At 47.9% G+C, this 24,981-nt stretch overlaps 1 protein-coding gene across 1 annotated transcript; it reads right to left on the bottom strand.

Annotated features, from left to right (window-relative positions):
• POLR2A (RNA polymerase II subunit A) lies at positions 1-24,557 on the bottom strand. Its single transcript, XM_019745133.2, has 29 exons — positions 24,066-24,557; positions 15,183-15,315; positions 14,905-15,041; positions 14,638-14,811; positions 14,237-14,518; positions 13,734-13,895; positions 13,369-13,589; positions 13,060-13,192; positions 12,429-12,553; positions 12,133-12,343; positions 11,385-11,594; positions 11,130-11,298; positions 10,856-10,950; positions 10,494-10,697; positions 10,109-10,331; positions 9,437-9,620; positions 8,855-9,026; positions 8,655-8,760; positions 8,354-8,559; positions 5,281-5,505; positions 4,881-5,127; positions 4,358-4,458; positions 3,388-3,492; positions 3,114-3,296; positions 2,651-2,854; positions 2,250-2,436; positions 2,011-2,124; positions 1,696-1,845; positions 1-1,593 (listed from the first exon to the last, which is right to left on the bottom strand). Exons 1-29 carry the CDS (start codon positions 24,156-24,158, stop codon positions 437-439), a joined length of 5,913 nt encoding a protein of 1,970 aa, XP_019600692.1. The 5' UTR covers positions 24,159-24,557; the 3' UTR covers positions 1-436.
• Between the last annotated feature and the right edge of the window lie 424 nt (positions 24,558-24,981).

Raw genomic sequence — 24,981 nt, forward strand, 5'->3', positions numbered from 1 at the left:
TTTTGGTCAAAATTAGTAAACTTTATTTAAACTTCAAAAAATAAAATAACAGACAAAAGGCAGCTTTAGCTTTGTTCTTCTTGAAGATCATATGTAAAGACCCAGAGCAGAAACTACTCCTAAGAAGTTAAAATACCCTTTACCCCCAATCAAACCACAGCCAAGGAGGGATCCTTAATTTGGGGATAGGCCTGGGGTCGGTGGGGTAGGAAGGACATCACAGTCAGGTGAGTGGATTCTGAGACGGCACAAGTGGAGAACAAGACAAAAAGGCCCACTGGAAATGGGACCAGAACTTCACTGGGGAACTTTGTCACAAGAAGCTATGTACAAGGGAGCCAGGCAGGGGGCCTGGCCCCCACGACGGAGGTGAGAGGACTGCAGGGCACGAGCAGGCTGCCCTTTGCCCTAGCCAGCTGCTGCGCCCTGCTCACCCTCAGTTCTCCTCATCACTGTCATCCGGGCTGATGGCCGGGCTGGTGAGGCTATAGGTGGGGCTGGTGGGTGAGTAGCCAGGGGAAGTGGGCGAGTAGGTAGAGCCTTTGGGGGAGGTGGGCGAGTACGTAGGGCTGGTGGGTGAGTACTTAGGGGAGGTGGGTGAGTAAGTGGGGCTAGTAGGTGAGTACTTGGGTGAGGTTGGGGTATACACAGGAGAGGTGGGTGAATAAGTAGGAGATGTTGGCGAGTATTTCGGGGTGGTGGGCGAATAGGTGGGGCTAGTAGGAGAATACTTGGGAGAGGTGGGTGAATATTTCGGGCTGGTAGGTGAATACTTGGGAGAGGTTGGGGTGTACTCTGGTGAGCTGGGACTGTAGGAAGGGCTGGTTGGGGTGTACTTTGGTGAGGTAGGGCTGTAGCTGGGAGAGCTGGGGCTGTAGCTGGGAGAGCTCGGGGTATAGGTTGGAGACTGTGGTGTGTACCGTGGGCTTGAAGGGGAGTAACTTGGTGAGGTCGGAGAGTAGCTGGGAGAAGTCGGGGAGTAGCTTGGAGAGGTTGGGCTGTAGTTAGGGCTTGTTGGCGTGTAATTGGGACTGGTAGGTGAGTAGCTGGGTGACGTCGGGCTATAGCTGGGTGACGTTGGGGTGTAATTGGGACTGGTTGGAGAATAGTTAGGGCTAGTGGGGGAGTAACTTGGGGAAGTTGGTGAGTAGCTTGGTGATGTTGGAGAATAGCTCGGAGATGTTGGTGAGTAGCTGGGGGAAGTGGGAGAATAGCTGGGTGATGTTGGTGAGTAACTGGGAGACGTTGGTGAGTAGCTGGGAGACGTTGGCGAGTAGCTGGGAGAGGTTGGTGAGTAGCTGGGTGATGTGGGCGAGTAGCTTGGGGAAGTGGGAGAATAGCTGGGAGAGGTGGGTGAATAACTGGGGGAGGTCGGGGAATAGCTGGGAGAGGTTGGGGAGTAGCTGGGAGAAGTTGGGGAGTAGCTGGGTGATGTGGGACTATAGTTGGGACTGGTTGGAGAATAGGATGGGGAGGTAGGAGAGTAGGAGGGTGAAGTGGGGGAATAAGAAGGACTCTGGGGTGTGTAGCCCCCAGGGGAGCGGGGCTCATAGGCAGGCGATGTTGGTGAATAGCTCGGAGACATGGCACCACCTGTGGGAAAGAAGCCAAAAAGATTTAAGTGATGAAGAGACTAGCCCAGAAGGAAAGACTAGGAAGAAATGAACTTGGCCCTGACAGAAAGGGACAACTTACCTGGTGATGGGATGTATGGGCTCGAGGGGCCTGGTGAGCCTGGGGAGCCCGGCGTGGGAGACCAGGCAGGGGAGTAACCAGGGCTGAAGCCACTGGCATCGGAAGCAGCACTGGGAGAGAAGCCAGCAGCCCCCGGGGTCATTCCACTCCCTGCGAAGTGAGACAAACATTAAGTTAAAACCAGAGCTAGAGCCCAACACCTTCCTCAGAACATTATGGCCTCGGAAGTGTTCCAACATGGTGACTCTTGACAAGCCCAGCTCATCCATCCTCTGAACCACCAAAAGGACTCTCTTCCTGGGCTAGGTGACTCACCAACACTGGGGGACCAGGCACCGTAGGCTGGGGTTGCACCCTGGTTCCAGGGTGTCATGGCTGGAGAAATTCCTCCCATGGGACTGGGTGCTGAGCCGAAGAACATGCCAGTGGCTGCAAAAAGACACACAGTGACTTATGAGGAACAGCTCTGAGAGATTAGCCACCCTCCCATCCATGGCCCGCCTCCCTTTCGAAGACCCAGCCAGGTTCCATGCAGCTGAGGCCCTCATACTCACGTCCAGCAGCCCCCAAGCCGGGAATATTGGTGGGGATCTCCATGCCATATTTGCACTTCTCTGCATCAAGCAGGAGGTCAAAACAGCCAGTGCCAGCTGGAGCTAGCTGGCCCAGCATGATATTCTCAGACACCCCCTTCATGGGGTCACTCTCTCCATGTGCAGCTGCTTCCATAAGCACATCCACCTGAACAACCGGAAGAGAGCAACGGGGCAGGCCCCATTAGACCCCACACATAACACTCCAGGGCTGTTCCACCATCATTACAGCCCACCCAGCCAACAGAGGGAAGAATAGCACCAATGCCCACCGCATGCACGTTCACTTTGGTGGCCACCATTCTTCCCACAGCACTCCCTCCTTCCTCTCTCCTTCCACCCTGTTTAGAAGTTGTCATTACCGTTTCCTCAAAGGAGCATTTCATGAGAGGTCCTGTATCCTGGCGGTTGACTCCATGTCGTGTGATGGCCATCAGGTGGCCGCGACAAGTCATGGTATCACACAAGAGAGCCAAGTGCCGGTAATTGACGTAGGAACCGTCAAAAGAGATGACATGGTAAAGCTCCCGCTCCAGGGCCTTCCGCACAGCTTCAATACCCAGCACCTGGCATGGAGTTTGAGGATGAAACGTCAAGACAGAGTAGCTCTGCTTCAGGCTCCTACCGCCACCCAGACCCACAGAAGGACAGTCAGGAGTCAGTGAAGCCCAGACTCAAAAGTGGATTCAGGCATAAAAAAATCTGACCAAAGAAATCCTGTGAATGGAGAGCAAAGAAGCAACTGTTGCCAGGAGACCCAGGGAGGGGGCCTCGAACCAGAGGCCCAGGACAGAGAGCTGGGCAGTGGGGCTCTAAGGTGCTCACCGTGAAGATCTCTACAATGTCGTTGGACGTGGTGCGCACGGGGTCCACATCCTTCTCACTCAGCACCCGCATTAAGCTCACACCGTCCGTCTCCAGAATCCACTCCTGCAGGGCCTTGAATTCCCCATCTTCTGTGATAATGATCTTCTTCTTGTTGTCTGTCTGCGGCAAGTGCATGTACACCTGGAGGGGGACACAGTGAGCTCAGGATGGGTGGGGGTGATGGTAGGGAGAATGGTGGGGGGGAAGGGCTACAGGGAAGGGAATGGTTAACCTTGCTGATCTGCTCGATTCCCTGCAGGGTCATATCTGTCAGCATGTTGGACTCGATGCAGCGCAGGAAAACGTCATCATCCATCTTGTCCACCACCTCTTCTTCCTGCAATAACAGCAAAGTCACCATTCCTGGAATCCTCAGGTCTCTACCCAGGTTCAGCCTAAACCACACCTTCTCAGTGATGTAAGAGTCAAGTCAGGCCCCAGACTCTGCCCTCTTTGGTTCCACTGAGATTACTTTTTATTGTGTTTTTATTCGCATAATAAGAGAAACCTAAGGAAAGGCACCCACACCCCAAACTACTAATACAATTTCCACATGTGCGTGCATGCACTCAGGCCTGTAGCAGCACACACAGCACTCTCGGCCCTTGTTCTGGCACTACTTGCCTGGGCTGCTACAGCCGAGACAAATGATCACATTGAATGAAGGTATACTGTATTCCATCAAGACGTATCAAAATTTTCTTTTCCATTCTGACAGTTCAATAGTTAAGTTCTAAGTTTTTATTATTAAAGCACCAGGCACCCACCCACACTTGATAAACCATTTCTTTAGAAGCCATGCCTAGGAGTGAAGTCACTGGTCAAACATTTTCTTGGGTCTTGTTATAACTGCTATCACACCACCTTCCCTACAACATAGCAACTCCTATTGTCCAAACTACCCCCAACTCGACCCACCGCCCTCATATGCAAAGAGACTCGGGAGGAGCGAGCCACTGACAGAGCTATGAGGATGCCCCCACTTCAACACTGCCTGCTTTATCTATGTGACTGCTACTTCAGATTTCAAAGATTTTTGCTGTTGAAAGTTTTGAAAATCATCGTTAACCACCATTAGCCATCCTTATATCAGGTGATGTGACTGGCACCTCAATGTTGCTTTCATCTGAACTTCTTTGACATGAACAGGATTTAACGGCTTCCTATGATTGATATATCAAGTTCTTCCGGGATCCCATTACCTCTTGCATCTTGTTTTCATCACTGTTCATGATGCGGATACGGAGCACCAGCTTCTCTGCATTATCATCATTAAAGATGCAATTCAAGTCATCACCAAAACCTGGTGGGGACAAGGGGCCATGAGAAAGATCACACCTGTAGAACTTGCTTCCTACAGGCCTTGCTTCCTACAGGCCTTGCTTCCTAACAGGCCTTGCTTCCTAACAGGCCTTGCTTCCTAACAGGCCTTGCTTCCTAACAGGCCTTGCTTCCCGGTCACTGTTCATCTGCAGCTCTCTCCTTACAGGGTGCTCTTTTGGCTCCCCCCTCCTTCTCATAGAACCCTTCTAGAAAGAGGAAGGGGAAACACTGAGAAGGAAAAGGGGGTGCAGAGGGGAACTGGAGAAGAGATCCTTGGGGGAACAGAATGAGTGCATGGAAGGCGGTGAGGGTGAGTGGCTTGTTGGGGACTAGAGTGCAGTGACATGACCAAGGGGGATCCCAGGCAAAATTCCTGAGGCAGGCCCACCCTCACGGCCTTACCCGCATTGATCTTTTCAGCAATCTGTTCCATGGTGAGCTTCCTGTCAGTCATGTGCTTCCGGTCCAGCTCCACCCGCAAAAGCCAGGGGGAGATTCGGGCCACATCGAAGTCAGGCATCTCGTAGTAGACATTCACCCATTCCTGATCCTCCGCCACCACTGTGCTCTGGGGGTTGGGGTCATAGTAGATGGCGGTGTTGGCAGTCACCTTCCTCAATGTTGTATGTTCCAGACGGCACAGAATGTCCTGGGAAAAAAGGGGTGCATGACACGTTTGCATTTGCGTAGCCCCAAAGGCCTCTTCAAGCCCTCCTGTAGAGGGAATCTCAAAACATTTTATTCAAAGAAAAGAGTTCCCTTCCTTTTCCTCCTGCCGGGAAGCCCATCCCCCAAGCCCTACCTTGGCTCTCTCAGCATCTCGAGCAGACTGGCCCAGCAGGAAGACAGTAAGTGAAGGGGTCTTTGGCTTCTTGGAAATGTTGATGAGCTCCTTAAGTCGGGGCACACCCAGTGTCACGTTCTTGGCAGACACACCAGCATAGTGGAAGGTGTTCAAGGTCATCTGGGTTGCAGGTTCTCCAAGGGACTGTGCAGCCAGAGCTCCCACCATTTCCCCAGGATGGGCCTACAAAGTAAGAAAAGCTAGCACCACGGAAAACAAGCCCCACCCTTCTGGTGAATGACAGCAAGATGCCGTCAGGGCTGGGACTATCCTCTGCTCTTAAAGGACATGGGACAGAGGCATTTGGAAAAGGCAAAGACTTAAAAAATAAAATAAAAATCAGTCTTATTTGATCATCCCCTTCCTCAAACAGTGTTTCAATTTACACACACCATTTTGCACGTGATGTGCTGCATACTCACAAAAAGGTACTGAACCATCTAAAACCCAAATTTCTACAAGTATGCGGAAGTAACAAGGTAAATATCCATTTGGTAATAGTCTTCTAAATGGGAAGCTCCCCAATGCATTATTTTAGTCGAGATATAATCATATACCATAAACTTTAACCTTTTAATTGGAATCGTGTAGCAGTATGTAGCCTTTTCAGACTGGCTTTTTTCACTTAGTAACATGTATTTAAGGTTCGTCACTGTCTTTTTATGGCTTGATGCCTATTTTTTTTTTTTTATCATGGGATAATCTTCTCTTGTATGGATATACCAGTTTTGTGTATCCAATCATTAATGGGTGAATATTTGGGCTGTTTCCACTGCTTTGGCTATCATGCACAATGCTACTATAAATATTTGTGTACAAATTTCTGTGCGGACATACGCTTTCAATTCTCTTGGGTATATTCCTAGGAATGGAACTGGTGGGTCATATGGTAACTGTATGTTCAAACTTTGGAGGAACTGCCAGACTGTTTTCCAAAACAGATGTACCATTCCCACCAGTAGTATATGAGAACTCCAATTTCTCCACATCCTCGCCAACACCTATTTATTTTGGCCATTCTAGTGGGCATGAAGTGGTATCCCACTGTGGTTGTGATTTGCATTTCCTTGATGGCTAATGATGCACATCATCTTTTCATGTGTTTACTGGTCATTTACATATCTCCTTTGGAGAAAACATCTATTCAAATTCTTTGATATTTTTTCTTTTCACTGCTGATGTCTAATAGTCCTTTTGCATGGCCCTTTTTAGATCTATGATTTGCAATATTTCTTCCCATTTTGTGTGTTATCTTTTTACTTTCCTGATGTGTCCGCTAAATCACAAAAGGTTTTACTGTTGATGAAGTCCAATTTATATATTTTTGTTGTTGCTACTGCTCATGCTTTTGGTGGCATACCTAAGAATCCATTCATTGCCTAATTCAAGGTCATGAAGATTTACCCCCGTGTTTTCTTCTAGAGTTTTATAGTTTTAGCTCTTATATTTAGGTTTTTAATATATTTCAGAAAAATTTTAAGTATGTTGTGAGGTAGGGATTTGACTTCATTCTTTTGCACGTGAACATACAATTATCCCCGCACTATTTGTTGAAAAGACTATTCTTTCTCCATTTAATTGACTTAGCACCATTGTCAAAAATTAAGTGACCAAAGGGGTGGCTGGTTGGCTCAGTGGGTTAGAGCGCAGTGCTCATAACACTAAGGTCGCTGGTTCGATTCCCACATAGGCCAGTGAGCTGTGCCCTCCACAACTAGATTGAAAACAACGACTTGACTTGGAGCTGATGGGTCCTGGAAAAACACACTATTCCCCAATATTCCTCAAGAAAAATTAAAAATAATTTAAAAATTGGGCCGGCCCGGTGGCTCAGGCGGTTGGAGCTCCATGCTCCTAACTCTGAAGGCTGCTGGTTCGATTCCCACATGGGCCAGTGGGCTCTCAACCACAAGGTTGCCAGTTCGACTCCCACAAGGGGTGGTGGGCTGTGCCCCCTGCAACTAGAAAATGGCAACTGGACCTGGAGCTGAGCTGTGCCCTCCACAACTAAGATTGAAAGGACAACAACTTGACTTGGAAAAAAGGCCTGGAAGTACACACTGTTCCCCAATAAAGTCCTGTTCCCCTTCCCCAATAAAATCTTTAAAAAATAAATAAATAAAGTGACCATAAAAGTTAGGGTGTATTTCTAGACTCTCAATTCTCTTCCATTAATCTATACACGTATCTTTATGTCAGCAGCACACTGTCTTGATAACTGCAGGTCTGTAGTAAGTTCTGTAATCAGAAGTGTGAGTCCTTGAAGTTTGTTCTTTTTCAAAACTGTTTTGCTTATTACAGGTCCCTTGCATTTCCATATGAATTTAGGATCAGCTTATACATTTTAGCAAAATAGCAGCTGGAATCTGACAGTGATTGTATTGAATCTGTAGATTACTTTGTGGATTATTGCCATTTAACAATATTAAGTTTTCTAATCCATGAACACGAAATGTCTTTCCGTTGATGTAAGTCTTTATTATTTTTCAACCATGTCTTGAAATATTCTCTAACGCACTTTAATTATTTATAAAACTGGATTTAGATCAAATGGACTCAGAAACATGCCTATAATTAAATGCTTCTCTCCTTCCATTACCCCGTAAAATCCTTAGGGACAGTGATGGTATATTCCAATACCTGTAAATCTCTTTCCTGCTTATTCCAATTCCCTACCTCCATCTAACTTAAAATTCTGCACACAGCAAGTATTTAAAAAAAATACAGACCAATACTCCCACTTCATATCCAACCACGCCACTCATTTCCTGATGGCCATCATATAATACAGTCACATCATCTCTCCAAGGCTGTTTTTTTAATCTCTGCAACATGGGACTAACAACCCTTCCCTCCTAGGATCATCTTAAGATTGTGAAGGAATAAAGGTATAAAGCCCCAGATACAGGACTTGACACACAGCAGTCTCTCAGTGAATGAGAGCTATTATTACATGTTTGTGGGTGGAAGTGAGAGAAGTCAACAGGTTACAGGAGAAAAACAAGGCTGAGATGATGAATACAACACTCACAATGGCTTGGTTGAACTTGGACTCGATCTCTCCAAGCAGCCAGTCGAAGGCCTCTCCACTCAGCCGAAACTCCTCAGCCATGCGGCGGGAGCACAGTGTGGATCGAAGATGAATGTTGAAGAGCAGCGTGGCGTTTTCCTGAGCCTGCCGGCTCAGTGGGTCATCCCCATTCACAATCACCAGCTTCTTGCTCAACTCCTTGACTCCTGCGGGCCAAACGAGGAGTGAAGAGATTGTAGACCACAGCCCAACAGATTCCTGATCCCCATCCTGGCATGGAGGCCCCAAAGCAGGTACTCACCCTCTACCACCTTGATGGGGTGCAGGTCGGAGGGAAGGCGAGGGTTTATGTGGAAGATTTTCTGAGCATTCCAGATCATGCGCAGCAGGTTACAGGGGAGGACAACCTGCGGCAGGAGGGAAGGGAGGAAGGGTCACGAGTCGGGTACAGCCACGCAGGGGCAGCACTTGTCCAGCCTAGCCCTTCCTGTCCACACGCACCTTGCTGTCGCCAGTTGGGAAGATGACCCTGAGCACCTCCCGATCCTCACGCATCCGCTCAAATTCTCTCTCCAGCTCGTTCTGAATGTGCGCATTGCTCAGCACATCCTTCACCAGATCCTCCTGCAGCGTGCGCCGCAGGGCCCTCTCGTTGGTGTAATCAAAGCGGAACCTGTGGATGGCAGGGGGTGGAGTCAAGGGGCAGGTGGGTCCCGGTGCCTGATGCCCACAAAGAGCTCTGTGACGCTCCCCAAGGTGCACATCCCGCAGGATGTCTCTCTTTGGAGACAAGAATCCTGGGTAGGGAAATAGGAGACCCAGGCCCAAGGGCTGTCAGCAGCACCTGAGCCGATGCCAGCACCTTTGTACTGTTACCAGGGACAAAATGGTGATGGATCTCAACTCTGCTCTCCACCCACCCTCTCCCATAGCGTAGCTGTTGTCAGAGGGGTGGGGAAAGGACTGTACGAGGTAAGGTCCACTGCAGGACACATTCCCGGTGACCTCTTTAGGTGGGTAGGGGAATCCTACAATGTGGCCATGAGCCCCAGGGGCGAGAACCACCACCTGCTCCCTCCTCACTTTTTCTCAAAAGCCTTGTTGGAAGGCTTAAGGGTCGCCAGGTTCTGGAACTCAACACTCTCGCCCGCCAGGCCGTCCTCGCCGTAGCGCAGCTGTACCACCTGGTTGATGGAGTTCCGCACGGTCGCATCATACTTCACCATCACCGACTCCATGGACTTGATCAGCCGCCGCTGGATATACCCTGGGGAGAGGTAATCAATTATGGGACCCAAGGAAAGAAGAGAATGACAAAACCCAAAGAGCCCTCCCTATCTCAGGATGAGCCTTGCTGGCCACTCTGGATTCTTGACTCACCTGATCATCAGAAGAGCCAACTAGTAACCCCTCATCCCCGAGGCTTCTCATTGAAAAGCCATATCCACCACCAGATGGAACCAGGCCCAGCAGAGTCCCCTAGAAACCAGCCCCCATGCGACAGGTCAGGAGCAGAGACCCAGAGGCTCCAGAGGCTCTATCCCTCATCCTGGGATACTGTACAGCATTCAGAACAAGGGTATTTTTCTAACTCTTGAGCCGTAGTCTCTATGCTTCCCATAAAGGCCAAAATTCCATCTCTGGGAATAGATGACTTTAGCCTGAGAATCCCCAGTCCCCACCCCCAGGGGCCTCTCTGCCTGTGGTACTCCCTAGTACCAGCCCATGGAAGGGCCCTGGATCTGAAGGTCTCACCAGTTTCAGCAGTCTTGACGGCCGTGTCGATGAGCCCCTCACGACCTCCCATGGCATGGAAAAAGAACTCGGTGGGTGTGAGGCCGGCCAGGTAGGAGTTCTCCACAAAGCCACGGCTCTCAGGCCCATAGTCGTCCTTGATGAAGTGAGGCAGAGTCCGGTGCTTGAATCCAAATGGAATCCGCTTGCCCTCCACGTTCTGCTGCCCGACGACAGCAATGACCTGGGAAACGGAAAAGGCAGAGTGCATCTAACTCCCTTTGCCCTGAGAATATGAGTTTCCAGTTTTCCTCCTCAATGACCTCCCCCAACCCCAGCAACACATACCTACTCTCCTCCTCCCAACCTTCAGTGGCCCCATATTTGGAAAGACAAGGCTCCCCACCTGGGAGATGTTAATTTTGGAACCTTTAGCTCCAGACACAACCATAGACTTGAAGTTGTTGTATTCAGACAGGGATTTCTGAGCAGAGGAGCCAGTCTTGTCTCGAGCATCGTTGAGAATGCGGTTCACTTGGTTCTCAAATGTCTGCCGAAGAGTGTTCCCTGGGGTGGGCTCCAGCTCATTGTTATGAGCTTTCTCAATGACCTGGGTGCAGAGGAGGAGGTGCAGTTCTCAGTGAAACATCAATCCCTGTTCTATTTCCCTTCTCTCTAATCCTGACACCCCCTTTACTCGTTAATGTTAATTAAGTTCAAAGTCCACGAGACGTTCTTATTCCGTCTTTGCCCAGTCTTCCCTCTCACCTCTATTACATCCTGTTTGGCCTTCTTAATAGTGTTCTGAATGTCCTGGTAAGTCTTAGAATCAGCAATGGAGTCCCCAATGCCAATGGTATGACCTAGAAGAGACATCAGCAACATCTTCTTTGGACTCCCGAGAAACACGGGATGGAATCATAGTCAAGAGAGTAGAAGGAGGGACACCAAATCGAAGGAGGAAAGAGAAAGGGATGGAAGAAGCACAGTAAGCAGTGGGAGAGAGGATTCATGGAGGGCTTGGTAGAGTCCCTATACTCACCCTCGATGAGGAGCCAGTTGTTAATGACAGTCTGAATGTTGGAGTAGAAGAGGCGAGTGATGTCGTGACCCATCTCTAGGTAAGAGATGTGGACCAGGGAGCCAGCCGACGTGCCCAAAGACTTCTTACACAGGATGCCCATGATCAGCTCTCCGTTCTCCACTACCACCTGTGGACAAAGCACTCACTCAAGGCCCCTGCTGAGACCCTCGTGTCCAAATCCTGTCCCCTACACATCCAGAAGCCAGGCCCTACCTTGGTGTCCCCAGGAGAGATGTGCTTGTAAGGGCCACTGTCCTCATCGTCGGGATGGGTGCTGTGGGTGCGGATACAGTTGATATGGCCTGGTATGATGAGGGAGAAGATCTGTTTGCCTGTCCACAGGGGCCGGGGCTTCAGGATGGCTGGCTGTGGGACCTTCCCATCCCACGTGGACAGGAACATTAGGAGGTTCATCACTTCACCCTGTGAGATAAAGAGCAAGAAAGACGGGAACTCAGAACTGCAGGTCTTTCCTCTTGGGAATGTCAGGGGAGGCCACCCTGCCCAAGAGTGAAAGCCAGATTTTGGAAGCAAAGAGAAGCCAAGAAAAATGTTTTCCAAATTTTTAATCAAAAAATTTGTCATAATGAGACATTTTAAAAATAATAAGTACAAATTATTTTTAATAATTAGGAAATAAGTGAAAGTAAAAAGAAAGAAAATGGATAAATAGAACTTTAACAAGGTAATTTATTTTTCCCTTCACCTTTACTTACCAGACAATACCTGAAATTACATGACATTTTATGGAATTAAATAGGGAGCTAAAGCCATAGATCTTTTTGGCCTCTTCATCTTTCCTAACCAACCCCCTTTCCTTCTGCCTCCCGGGAAAGGCAGTTTCACATGGAGGTTAATACAGAGAAAGTCAGGACAAAAGTCACAGCTCTTCCTCTTCAGCCTCACTGCCCTGGGGCCCTTCCGCCTGCCCAAGCCAGGTTTCCTGTCCAGGACCACACACCCGCTCCAGGAAGACGTCTCTCTTGGTGAATTTGCGCACTGCGGTGAGAGTGTCCTGCACAATGCCCATGACAGGGCGATTGCTCTGGGGGGTGACAATCATGCGTGGCACCATGGCGAGTTCTTGGATCTCTGCCCGCGTCTCCAAGGACTGTGGCAGGTGCAAGTTCATCTCATCCCCATCAAAGTCGGCGTTGTATGGCGTTGTCACACTGCAATGAAAGAGACAAGTCAGTATTGAGGGGATGCCTGCAATGAAAGCTCAGGGAGCAACCCAGCCCCAGCCAGGGGACTGACCTAAGGTTCAAGCGAAAAGTAGACCATGGGAGGATGCGAACCCGATGCCCCATCATGGACATTTTGTGCAAAGTTGGCTGCCGGTTGAAGATAACAATGTCCCCATCGCACATGTGCCGTTCCACCTGGGGAGGTGAAGTGCGGAGAAGTCTCAGTGAAGGGGGTATGCTCAGAATGAAGTGAGAATGGACCTAAAAAGCTTTGTAGATGGAAATGGATGATATTGTGGTGTGATTTCACTTGAAACACTTAGTAACCATTCTCTTTGGGCCAGGCCCTGGGCTAGATACCAGGTTACCAGATATGATTAAGAACAGTACCCACCAACCTCAGGGAATTCAGTCAGGAAGAAAATGAAGAGAGACTCTGAACATGAAAGCCTTCTGCTCTTTCCTCCCTGGATCCCTCTTCCCTGCCATATATGTCCCTCACGCTGCCCTTGAATTTATATGAGCTCCACAGAGAATGCCAGTGGCTGGCAGCTACAAGCTAGCCTAGAACAGTAGTCTTTTAAAAAGAGTCAATGAGCCTCAATCCTAATGAATAGGACAGCCTCAGCCGGCCCAATCCAGCCAGCCCCCATTCCAGAGAGCTTTCTGCTCAGGTAAGAAAAGCCCTGCCTGTTACGTACCTTATAGCCAGTCTGCAGGTGAAGGTCACTGGGCTTGGGGTGAAAACGCAGGTCAATGCGATCGCCATTATCTCGAATGATGTACTTGGCCCCTGGATACTGGCTATTCCCCCTGCGCACTAGTTCCTGAAGTCTAGAAGGAACGAGGTGCAATGAGCAACACACTTCCCAGAAAGCCCTTATCAGTACCCTCTTCCCAGAGCCCCAAGTGGCCTACTTTCTAAATTTCAGTGCTCCCTTCAGCTCACTGAGCCCGCTGCCCTCCCGTCTCCCCACCACTCCAGGCAGGGCTTCTGAACTGAGGCACACCTGTCAATGTTGAAGGGGGTGACAATCTCCGCAAAGGTCATGTTGGCAGCAATGGAGCGAGGCACGCCAACCTGGTCAATGGAGAGGTTGGGATCAGGGGTGATGACAGTGCGAGCCGAGAAGTCCACTCGCTTACCCATCAGGTTCCCTCGCACTCGGCCTTCCTTGCCCTTCAACCGCTGCTTCAGGGACTTGAGGGGACGCCCAGACTTCTGCATGGCCTGTGAAGAAACACAGGGCAGGGGGCACCCCAGCAGTCAGCATCGGCCCCTCCTCCAGAGCTCAGGGGCCTCATGTCAGCCCCCCACCCTGGCCCCAATCCCTCTTCCGCTCGGGCACAGGGTATGGGGAACGTGCTGACTCACACGAGGCAAGCCAGGCAGCTCATTGTCCACCATGGTGGCCACATGGAACTGGAGGAGCTTCACGTCCTCTGCAATGACATGGGCCGCCGCGCCGTTCTGCTCATTGCGCCGAAGCTGATTGTTGATCTTCACGATGTCAGCCAGTTTGTGAGTCAGGTCATCCTGAGGTAGGAAGTCAGCATGCTCAGTCCAGCTACCACTGCGCACTCAGCACGCATGTGCCAACACACAGCACCTCCCTCATCCGACCACCACCCTGGGAGGCACAGCAGTCTCTCGTTTCACAGATACAGAAGCACCTTCAGGAAGTACTTTAGGGGCCTTGCTAAAGGCTACACAGCCAGCAAGTGGCAGGGTATTTTCAGACCCAGACTATCTGTCCATCACACATGCACATTCCACTCCACACTGGCTCCTGCCCACCTCCACCCCACACCCCCAGGGCGCCCTGCCCTCAGACACCCAGCCATGCAGCTGAGAGGCAGAGTCCACAAGCCGCTGACCTGGTTACGGGCAGAGCCCTGCATCACGACAGCAGGCCGCACAGACAGGGGAGGCACAGGCAGCACTGTGACAATCATCCACTCAGGCCGGGCATAGCGTGGCTCCATGCCCAGCACAAAACACTCCTCATCGGAGATGCGTTTGAAGATCTCGTGGACTCGCTCAGGACTCAGCAGGATCTTCTTCTCCTGAGAGTCCTCATTAACATGCTTCCACTCTGCATACAGCTCCAGGCCTGAGCGGCGGATCCTGGGCTGGTACCGCCCACAGCCACCATGGCCCTTCCAAGGAGAGAGAGGCCATTAGCACCCAGGAATCGGGCCACCCCTCCCACACCACGCCAGCCTCTAGGACCACCTCCTGACCCCCCCTCCCAACAGTCTCTGGCAGCCCCAGCTACCTTTTCTTTGGTCAAATCCTCATCCCCCTCAGGCTGCTCCACGCCAAACTTGTTGTCCATCTCCTCCCCGCCCTCGCAGATGTTTTTGCCCTTGCAGAGGTCATAGACGTGTGTGAGCCGCTTCTTGGGCTGCCCCTTGGACTTAGCCAAAATGTCCTTGATCTTCGGGTTGTTCTGGGGACAGAGCAGAGCAGGGTCAGTTGGGCCTGCTCCTCTGCCCCCCACCAAATAACCCCTCCCCCAGGCCAGAGTCCATCCCCCACTTACAGAGTCCACAAGTAATTTGGAGCAGAAGAAGCAGACACAGCGCAAAACTTTCATTGTCTTCACCAGGAAGCCCACATGAAACACAGGTTTGGCCAGCTCGATGTGGCCAAAGTGGCCAGGACATTCCGTCATGTTTCCTGTGGGAACACACACCTGACACTTTCCTCCCAGCTCTCACCTCCAGGTGTCCCCGCTCCAGGCCGCTATTCTTTAAGGACCCAACCAAGCCTCTCTCCCTCCAGCCCTTCCCAATTCCACGCCAACCTCCCAGCACTCACCTGCACATGTCTGGCAGCGGCCAGTCCGCTCTATCACCCCCTGCCTTGGATCCATAAGACCCCCAAGCTTGGGGCGGCCTCCCTCAGTTGTCTCGGGGTACTTGATACCCCCCTCTGTCACAGACATTCGTTTCTGTGGAAAAAAGAGGCCAATAACAACTAAATAGGATTCCTAGCTTCCAACTGTCATATACTAAGGCCTCAAAGAACCACAAACTACTTACAGAAGACTAACCAGGTTTAGTCTGGGGTGAGGGGAATTGTGTGTGTGTGGCTGGGGGGTCAATGTGTATATACCTCTGGAAATGCCAAAGTTGAACATCACAAGTCAAAAACCTGTCCCAGTCACTGAGTGGGAAGGGGGATGCTCAGGCCAGCCTGTGTTTGACCCCAGGCTCCATACAAGTTGCTACCTCTAGAACTCGAACCCCAGATATCCCTCTAGGTTGAATTCTAGGTCACTAATACTCACAGGATTTAACCGCAAAAAGATATACAAGTTGAATCAAGGAAAATAAAAAATCAATGTCTTGTTTCTTCCCCAGAATCTGAGTCCCTGGCAGGAACCTCTCTTCCCGCTGTGACAGCACAGGTGCCCCGCCCCCAGACATGCCCTGCCAACTCTATGAAGTTAGGCACTTTGTTCCCATCCTTGGCACCTCCTCCTTCTCAAGGACCTGGCCAGCCTGAACCCTTCCATGATCAGATGGAGATTTTATGATAAGACAGGAGAGGCAGGTGCTAGAGTGGAGGGTTGGTGAAAATTATTTGGAGAAGTAAACCCAGGCACTTCGTGAGATGAAGGAAAACGCGTCTAAAATCCTGAGAAAGGGGAAGGAAGCCAGGACTCGATGAGACCAATTCAATGAAAGATAGGGAGAGATGGAAGAGTTCAGAAGTAGATCTGAGTTGAAGAAGAGATTTCTGCCCTGGACTAGAGGTTGGTTGAGGAAACCTTTAGTTTTCACACACTGACAACCAAGGACTTTTAAATTAGCTAGGCTTTTCAGTCCACTCAATTTCCAGAAGGAAGAACTTAGAAGTGTTTAATAAAAGCTTCGATCTGAGTGTCAACTTCATGCCAGGCACCAAATATACTTCATGTACCTTGTTTCTCTAATCCTAACCACAAACCTTCTAGGAATGAATTCCTATCTCTTAGACCTGAGAAACTTGAGGCTGTGTGAAGTGGCTTGCCCAAGGCCTCAATCTCAAGGAGCCAGCACAAGTAAAACCCAACCTTCTCTGGTCCCAAACATATACTCATCTCCCTCTACCGTGGTGCAGCATAAATGATTATCTAAACTCTAAGACATATCTTGATGCTAAGCACAGTGGTAGATAATTCATTCTTATCTTCATAACTTATAAAATATGCATCACTGTTTCCATTTTACAGATTACAAAACTGAGAGGCCCAAGGTCATGCAACTAGAAAGTGATAAAGCCAGGATTTGCCTGTATGTTCTTTCCACTATTATCATACTGGAAAAAGAGGCGGGTGAGTTCAAATCAGCAAACTCTAGGGATCATGAGAGCTTACACACAGCAATCTTCCTAAATATTCCGTCTCCTTCCACTACCACCACATCCCTATAACCACTTCTGATAGGCCAGTGAGCTCTACTCGGCCCAACCCAACAGACCTCTCTCAGTCCTGGCTTGTTGGCCTGAGATACCACACATGGGCCACCTCCTTGACACTCACTCTCTTCCTACCTCTCTGGCTGCTGCTTCTTAGTCTCCTTCCCAGGCTCCTCTGCCTTGGTCTGCTTCTTAAACACTGCTACTCCCCATGGTTTTAGCTCATCCACACTTCTCATCGCACCCTATATGCTATCTCATGATTTTCACTGCATACTAATGATACCCAAATCTTTACTTCCAGGCCTCACTTTTCTTCCGGACTTTGGATTCACCCCTGCAGATATCCCACTGATAAATCAAATTCAACATGTCTAAAAACAAACTACCTTCTCCACAAACATCTTTTTCCTTTAGTCTCCATCTAAGATGGTGGCACTCAAGTCTGAAACCAATACATACGCTTATTTACCCTCAGGCATAAAACAGCAGAAAGAGTATGGGCTGCGGTCAGAGACTCCTGGCTTAGAATTCTGGCTCTATCACTTATGAACTATGTGATTGTTAAGGATTAATTAACCTGCTTAAACCCAGGATGTAATTATCTAGTCATTCACCAAGTACTGGTAGTTCTTACCGCCTAAATATTTCTTGAATCTTGCCCCTCTTCTCCATGCCTGCTATCACTGCCCTGGGTCAGGCTTTTCCTTTCTGGTCTACATCAGTGCGTCACCAGCCTCTCTCCAATCCATTCACATCACATTTGGGGTGCTCCCTCTAAAATGGAAATCTAATCTTCATACCTTCTTGCCCTCAGAATGAAATCTAAACGCCGCTTACAAAAACGGTTTTATACAGTTTTCGCCTTCCTTTCTTTTTCCACATCAGTAAGAGAGGCCCCTGTGGTCCCCCTATCACCCAGCGTATATGCTGCACTCCCCTGGGTCTTTGTACATGCTATTATCTCTGCTTGGAACACCTTTCCCCACAAGACAAAATGCTATTTAAAGACTCAGCTCAGGCATTGCTTCTTCCAGAAAGCCTTTCTGCAGCCTCCCAAGAGAGATGGGCACCCCTCCTCTGTGCTTCTGTAACCCCTTTATCACTACACATCTCATATGCAATGAAATTATCTATTGGGGTCTGTATTCCCCATAAATTATACGCATCTCTTGGGCAGCATTTATCTATAATCTTGGATCCCATGGCTCCCAATAAATGTTTGTTAAACTGAACTAAACTGCTTAGGACCCTCCACTGCAGAAAAGTACCCTTAAAGAACTTGATAAAAAGAAAGAAGGCTGTCCCCTGCCAGTCAAACCAGTAATCCCCTCATAATGGATCTGATTGGCCACTGCTGGGTAGAAACCAAAATGGTCTACAGACGCAAGGCTGAAGAGGTTCTGAGTACCCACGATGCTCAGATGACCTGATGAAATTTTAGGGAGATACATATGGTGGGTGACTGAATTCACAAAATTAGAACTCTTATCAACGGCAGTGTGTCTATGAGAAACACGAGGGAGTTTGCTCGCCTTGAATGAAAACACAAAAAAGTATAAGCAGGCCTGAATCGGGGTGCCAGAAGAGTCACTAGAGAGAGAGGCCTAAGGGAAATCCCCACTCAAAACTTTTTACCTCCCTCTGCTCTAAGTCCACCAAGCCAACTACCTTCTAAGGACTAATTCTGCTTCTAGGCGTTGAGACTGGGCATGGGGCTATCCTGGAACACTCTGGATTACCCCTTTACCATAAATTAATGAATTGTCATTCTGGATTATATACAAACTACTTTAGCCCCCAGCCCTTCATCGAAACACTGGTTCTCACTGCTAGGATTTCCAGGCAGGAATTCCCGCCCGTTCTCAGAAAATTTTTTTTTTTTTTTTGCTTTCCTGTTCCCGAATCCCGAGAAAAGTTGGTCGGAAAATCAGGGTCGGGGGTCGGGGGGGGGGGTTGGGGGGATCAGCTCCTTGAACCCAGTAATACCTGCAATGGGAAATAAACGTATTACTCACTTAGACATTTTTCCTATTTATCGCTAGGGTTTCCGGGCGTGAATTCCCACCCGTTCTTGGGGATTTTTTTCGCTTTTCCATTCCCGAATCTCAAGAAAAGTTGGTCAGGAAATCAGGAAAATCGGCTCCTTGAACCCAGGTGGTTGGTAGTTATCGGCCATCACTTTGTGGAAACGATTCATCGCGGAGAACAGAAAACAGTTTATATCTCGGGATTCAGGAATGAGAAAGCGAAAGCAATTCCTGAGAATGGGCGGGAATTCCCGCCTGGAAACCCTAGTTCTCACTACTCACATAAGAAAAATTAGAATCCTGAGGAGGTGGCCGATCCCAGGTGCCCTGATGTTGCAGAACAAAAGGCTTGCTATAGATTCTCAGTAAATACTCCTCCTCTTTCCTCTGCCTTTAGCAAAATACATAAGGTCCTTACAACTTGGCTTCAACCCCCTCTTACAGCTTTTCTTGGTACCACATCCCCACATTTATGCTCCAACCGCAATAGATTTCTCAAAATTCCTTTTGAGCAATGAAAATAAACTTCTTTTCACTCCTTAAGACTTAATTCCAATGTGACCTCTTCGCAAAGTCTTCTCTAGCTCTTCATAACCTTACCACATCCCAACTTTAATTACTTGTTTACACATTTGTCTGGACTGTAATCCTTGAGCGCAAGGGTCATGTTTCATTTATCTTTATATGCCCAGTGCCTAGCACAGTAACCAGCACAATGGGAGGGGCTCAGTAAATATTTGTTGCATTATAGGAAATCCCTCACTAGATTATAAATAATTTGAAGACACGGATAACTTCTGATTCACCAATGTAACCCACACTACCTAAAAGAGCCTATCATGGTTTTACCGTATTTTGCTGTGTATAATGCACAAACTTTCAGGAAAAAAGTCTTTCGTTTTAATTTTTTAATTCAAATTTTTATTTGTTTACATTTAGGTACTTGGTTTTTGTACTATAAAGGAATTTTAACATATTATGGTACAAGAAATTTTGTGTAACAAATAATTACAAAACACAAGAACAGATACAAAAAATTTTATGTACCAGTAACAAATGTATGATATTTACACATCATAAAAGGCCAAGAACTCTAAGTCGCTGCAAGTTCTTGCAGTCATAAGTTCAACAAAACCAATTATCCTATTCCAGGATATTATTTTGCATATGGATATAGTTATTGATTTCTAGAGTTACACTTTTAACTCATAAGCATAAATAAAATAATTAAAAACACTTACATAGATATGGAATTAGTACTACCCATGTATAATACGCATCCTTATTCCCCCCCCCCCCCGCACAAATTTGGGGCAAAAAGTGCACATTATACACAGCAAAATACGGTAAATCCTTTTTGGAATAAGGTAGGATATAAATTAAGTTAGCTTTCTATGGAAGACGGTTGCTTTTAATGAATAGGGATCAACTCCTTCAAATGTAGTCAAACGCCATTTTCCTTGACTTTGTATACGTTTTGCATAAAGCCCCAGCACGAAACTTCCTTGTTTCCTTACTCACTAGGCAACATCCAAACACTTCTTTTAACAGCAAGGACAATAGCTCCCTAATTGCAGCCAATTCTCAGAGCCCTCAGTACCTTGATACACCCCATCCCAAGATTTCTAGAATACAGTCTGCCCTTAAATACTATCTGATCTACCAGAGGCCACCAATCCATCCTCCTACCCAAAGTGGAACTGCTATTCCCTCAAAATATAGGAGCACTATACAAACTGCAAGTAATGACCTCGGTAAAGTTTTGTGAACAGCCTTCCATACTTTCTAAAAAGTGCAAATCTGTTCCCATTGCTGCATAAACGGGGCCTCACTTGGCATTCTGTTTAGTAACTTTCATTTATTGATTCCTAAACTCGATCAGTTCAGTGCACTCAGTATCTCAGTAACTTTCATAGCACTCCCTAGGCCAAAAGAGACCCACTTATTAAGTACCTAGATCCAGACAACTTAGTATTTATGTCCTACCAACTTAATAGCCATTTGGAAAAATAATACATAGAAATTGAGAAAAATATTTTAATGTATTAAAATAAAAATATTGTTATTTATTTCCCAAATAACCACAATTAATTATGACACCTGCTGGGCATTGCTAAACGTCTCAAATCTTGGAATCAGATTGGACAGCACCACCCTTATTTCTTCTCTACACTGGTTTTTGCCCAATATTTGGCAACTGCTAAAAACCAAGCTTCACAAATATATGACGTCATTGGAAGGGATTTGGCGCCATCTAACGTTGAAAAGGAACTACCTGGAACTAGTAGTTTCCAGGGCATCAAACAAACACAGCTGCTTCTGTGCTTCTCTTGGAAATTTAAAATCTCTCACTGGGCTCCTGGGAGTTTGCTGCAGTGTCTCAGCAATTTGGGAACAGGGGATTTAACCTACTGGGAAAGCCTTCTTTTATTGTAAGAATAGACCCTGAATCATTCAATAGAATTCCCATTAGTAAATGTTTAGGCAATTTATAATTTCAAACAATGTCATTTTCAAACAATGTTGCAATAAAAATCCTTCTGTATGTACCTTTGTGTGCCTGTCCAATTATTTCATTCACTCATTTATTCAACAAACTTTTTAATTATATGCCTATTATGTGCCAAGCACTACTTGAGATATTGAAGGAAGAAAGAGTGAATACAAAATCCCTCATGAAATTTACATTCTATTGAGGAAGCAGGAAACAGAAAAACTAATCCTCTCACGTAGTGATAGGCTATGAAGATAAATAAAATCTAAGGGTTAGAGAACGCAGGGGAACGCCATTTCAATAGGGTGGTCAAGGAAGAGCTCCGAATATGACATCTGCCCAGAGAACATACTGACCTAAAGGAACAGGCCTGAAGAAGTCTGGGCAATGTTGTTCTGGACACCAGGAACAGTGAATAATGAAGTCCATGAGGCAGGAATGAGATTGTAGTGTTGGAAGAACAGGAGATCGTTGTGGTTAAAGAAGAGCAAAGAGGAGACTGATAATGAGATGGAGAGACAAGCAGATTATACAGGACCTAATAGGTCATAGTAAGGGGTTTGGATCCTTCGAAGAGGATTCCAGGAAGGAAAGAGAAGATGAAAAGATCTCTCTATCTCCTCTGCAAACGGTAGGAGAAACAACTGGGGCTAGGACTACTATAGTATAATGGGAAAGATGATGGTGGGATGGACCATGGTGGTCCACGTAGAGATATTCATAAATAGCTGGGTTCCAGACATTTTGAAAGACAAAACTGACAGACTGGCGTATGGACTGAGTGGAGTTGTGACATAGAGAAGAATCAAAGATGATTTTTAGGCTTTTGGCCCGAGCAACTGGATGAATGGTGCGGTGCAGTCATTGTTTGCTTGCTGAACTAGGCAAGAGTGGGGGAGGGTCATGTTGAAGGGGAGCAATTACAAGTTTTTTATTTGAGGATAAATTTTTATAAGTGGTAGTGCTGCACCAAGGAACATGCATAATAAACTACTCATAAAATTGTAAGACTATCCCCCAAAAAGGTTATATCAATTTATCCTTCTACTAACAATGTATAAGCATGCCTATTTCCCAATATTTTTGCCAGCAGGGAAAAATATTTTACTTTAATTTGTATGTTTTTATTAGTAAGCTGAATATTTTTATTGGCGATCTGTACTACTGTGAACTGCCTATTCATATCTTCCACCCACTTGTCTAGTAAATAGATGTGTGCTTTCCTTACTGATTTTTAAGTGTTCCTTGTATATTAAGAAGTCTAATTTTGTGTCACATTGCAAATATTCCCAATCTGTTTTTTAGCTACCTCTGACGTCTCTGATAACAGAAGTGGCTCTTATTTTTATGTAGTGAAATCTGCCTTTTTCTTCTTTACATATAAAATACTTAACTCTGTGCCTATCACATAACAGGTACTCAGTAAGAGCTACCTGTAATTTATTACTATTAAGGGTTTCTGCCCCTGGTATCAGCCCCCAAAAGCCTTCTACGTATTTTGAGTGTTCTACAGTTTTGTTTTTTAGGTTTAAATCTTAACTCCATCTGGAATTTATTCTGTGGTACGGTGTGAGTTCAGAAGGTTCTAACTCCAGACACAAATTTCACACAGCTGAGCTTTCTCCTCCAGCAAAATTGTCTTCATCCACAAACACAGCCATTCAACTCCACTCTCTACAGTTTGCCCCGAAAGGGAGTCCAAGTCACCAACAGCTTTCCCCTAAAACTACCTTCCACCCTGGTCTCTCCTCCTGCTTCCATGCTTAGACCTCCTCCCCAATCAGTTCTTCACAGGGCAAGCAAAGCAGTTCTTCTTTTTTAACAAAAAATGATGTCACTCTCCTGCTTATACTTCTCCAATAGCTTCCTATTAAAAATACAATTAAATCCAGATTCCTTACCATGATTTACAATATCCCACCTGGCCTGCCCCACCTCATTCTACTCCAGCCCATTTTGATAACACTCTCCTTCTCACCCACTAAACCCCAGCCACTGGCCTTCTTTCAGCCCCTAAGACACACCAACTTCATTCCTTCCTCATGCCCTTTGCACTTGCTGTTTCTTCTGCGTGACAAGCTCGTCTTAGGCCTAGATGACTGTTTGTTTCTAATCAATCAGGTAACGTCATCTCCTCAGATATGCCTTCCCAGAGCCTGACAACACCCCATCTAAAGTGGCCTCACCTCAGTGACGCTCCATCGCATTACATTGTTTCCCTTTATTCAAGGCACTTGCCATTAACTGAATTATCTTGTTCGTTCATTTATTCGTACATTTTTCGTGCCCTTTCCCCTTCCCACAGAAAGCACTCTAAAAGGCAGGGTCCTTGTCCGTCTTGTTCAGCTCTGCAACCCCAGCGTTTGTTGGGTGTATCACAGAGCAGGTGCTCAATTAATATTTGTAAAAGGCGGAGGGGGAAAATCTGAGGCTCGGCTTCTTAACCAAATGTGCATAGGCCCCGTAGAATTCTCCTGATCTCGTTCAACAACGGTATCTCTGCGATGTAGAGCCAGTCACCCTTCTATCCCTTCTTCTCATCCACCAGCGTCTCCTGAACCCAAGCTCCTATCCCGGACAGAGCGCTCAGCTTGCTCACACCCTAACAAGATTTATCGTCTCTGCGAGGCCGTGCGGCTGGACCCGCACTGCCTTGACACTAACCCATCCCCCGAGCCTGTCACCCTAGGCAGTGAGAAGCGCCAAGTTTCCGTAGCTACCTTCAAGCCCCGCCCGCGGCGCAGGCGGGAGGAGTGCGAGCGCAGAGCCGCTTACCAGTTCATCCGGACTGAGGACTCCGAACTGCACTCTTTTGATGGTGCGCAGCGGGCATGCGCTGTCCCCGGAGGGGGGGCCACCCCCATGCATCGCGGAGGTAGTCGCGCTGCGCAGGCGCAAACCTCACTACAAAAAGCCTGCGCCGCCTCCGCCTAAGTGCTCAGACCCCGTCGGGGCGGCCACCGGGAAGGACCTCCCTAGGTTGGGAGGAAAAAGCCGGAGGAGGGAAAGGTGGGGGAGGGAAGGAAGGGGGGGGGGAATAAAAAAGAACGAAAGGAGTTTTCCTCCCCCTTTCCGGCGATTTTTCGTCTCTCAAAAAGGAAAAAAAAGAGGAGGGGGAAGGAAAAGGTTGGGGGAGGGAGAAGAAAAAGGGTAACGAATAAATAAGTAACCAGGCTCCTGAACGGCAGAGGTTACGGCAGTTTGTCTCTCCCCCTTCCGGGAGCCACCTTCTTCTCCAACCGTCCCGGCCGCGCTCTCGGCGCTTCTAAGGAGCGAACTGGCCGAATGACGCCCTTTATAGATTCGCCCCTGCATCTCCGCCCCTTCCTTTCCCGCCCTCCCTTGCGCTACGGGGCCGCCTGCGCCGTCCTGCACGGGGCGCACGCTCGAATCGTTGCTCCTCCCTCCTCGACTCTCTGATTTGAGCGACCTCTTGAAATGACGGGGGAGGGGAACGTCTATCCCGCCACCTCCCCTCGCTGCTCCCTTCCTCACTGAGGTTTAAGATTTGAAGGATCGAGGGTAAATATAGGCCGCTTTTATTCTAATGTGGAGTGTGTTTTCATCTTCAGTAAAAATCATTAATACCCTTCCCCCCTCGCTGGAAAATGGTCTGTTCTGCGAATCGGTAATGAGGAGGAGGGGCCGGTCGGTCGGGTCCTCCCAAGTGGGTTCCCGGAGGGGGGAGTGC

This window comes from Rhinolophus sinicus, linkage group LG15 (assembly GCF_036562045.2).
Source record: "Rhinolophus sinicus isolate RSC01 linkage group LG15, ASM3656204v1, whole genome shotgun sequence".
NCBI lineage: Eukaryota > Metazoa > Chordata > Mammalia > Chiroptera > Rhinolophidae > Rhinolophus > Rhinolophus sinicus.

Coding starts and splice junctions, on each gene's coding strand:
- POLR2A (XM_019745133.2), bottom strand. CDS start 24,158: ATGCATGGGGGTGGCCCCCCCTCCGGGGACAGCGCATGCCCGCTGCGC. Junction 10,698..10,855: donor CCAAACAGGATGTAATAGAG/GTGAGAGGGAAG, acceptor CTCTGCACCCAG/GTCATTGAGAAAGCTCATAA. Junction 1,846..2,010: donor TGCCTGGTCCCCCAGTGTTG/GTGAGTCACCTA, acceptor CTCACTTCGCAG/GGAGTGGAATGACCCCGGGG.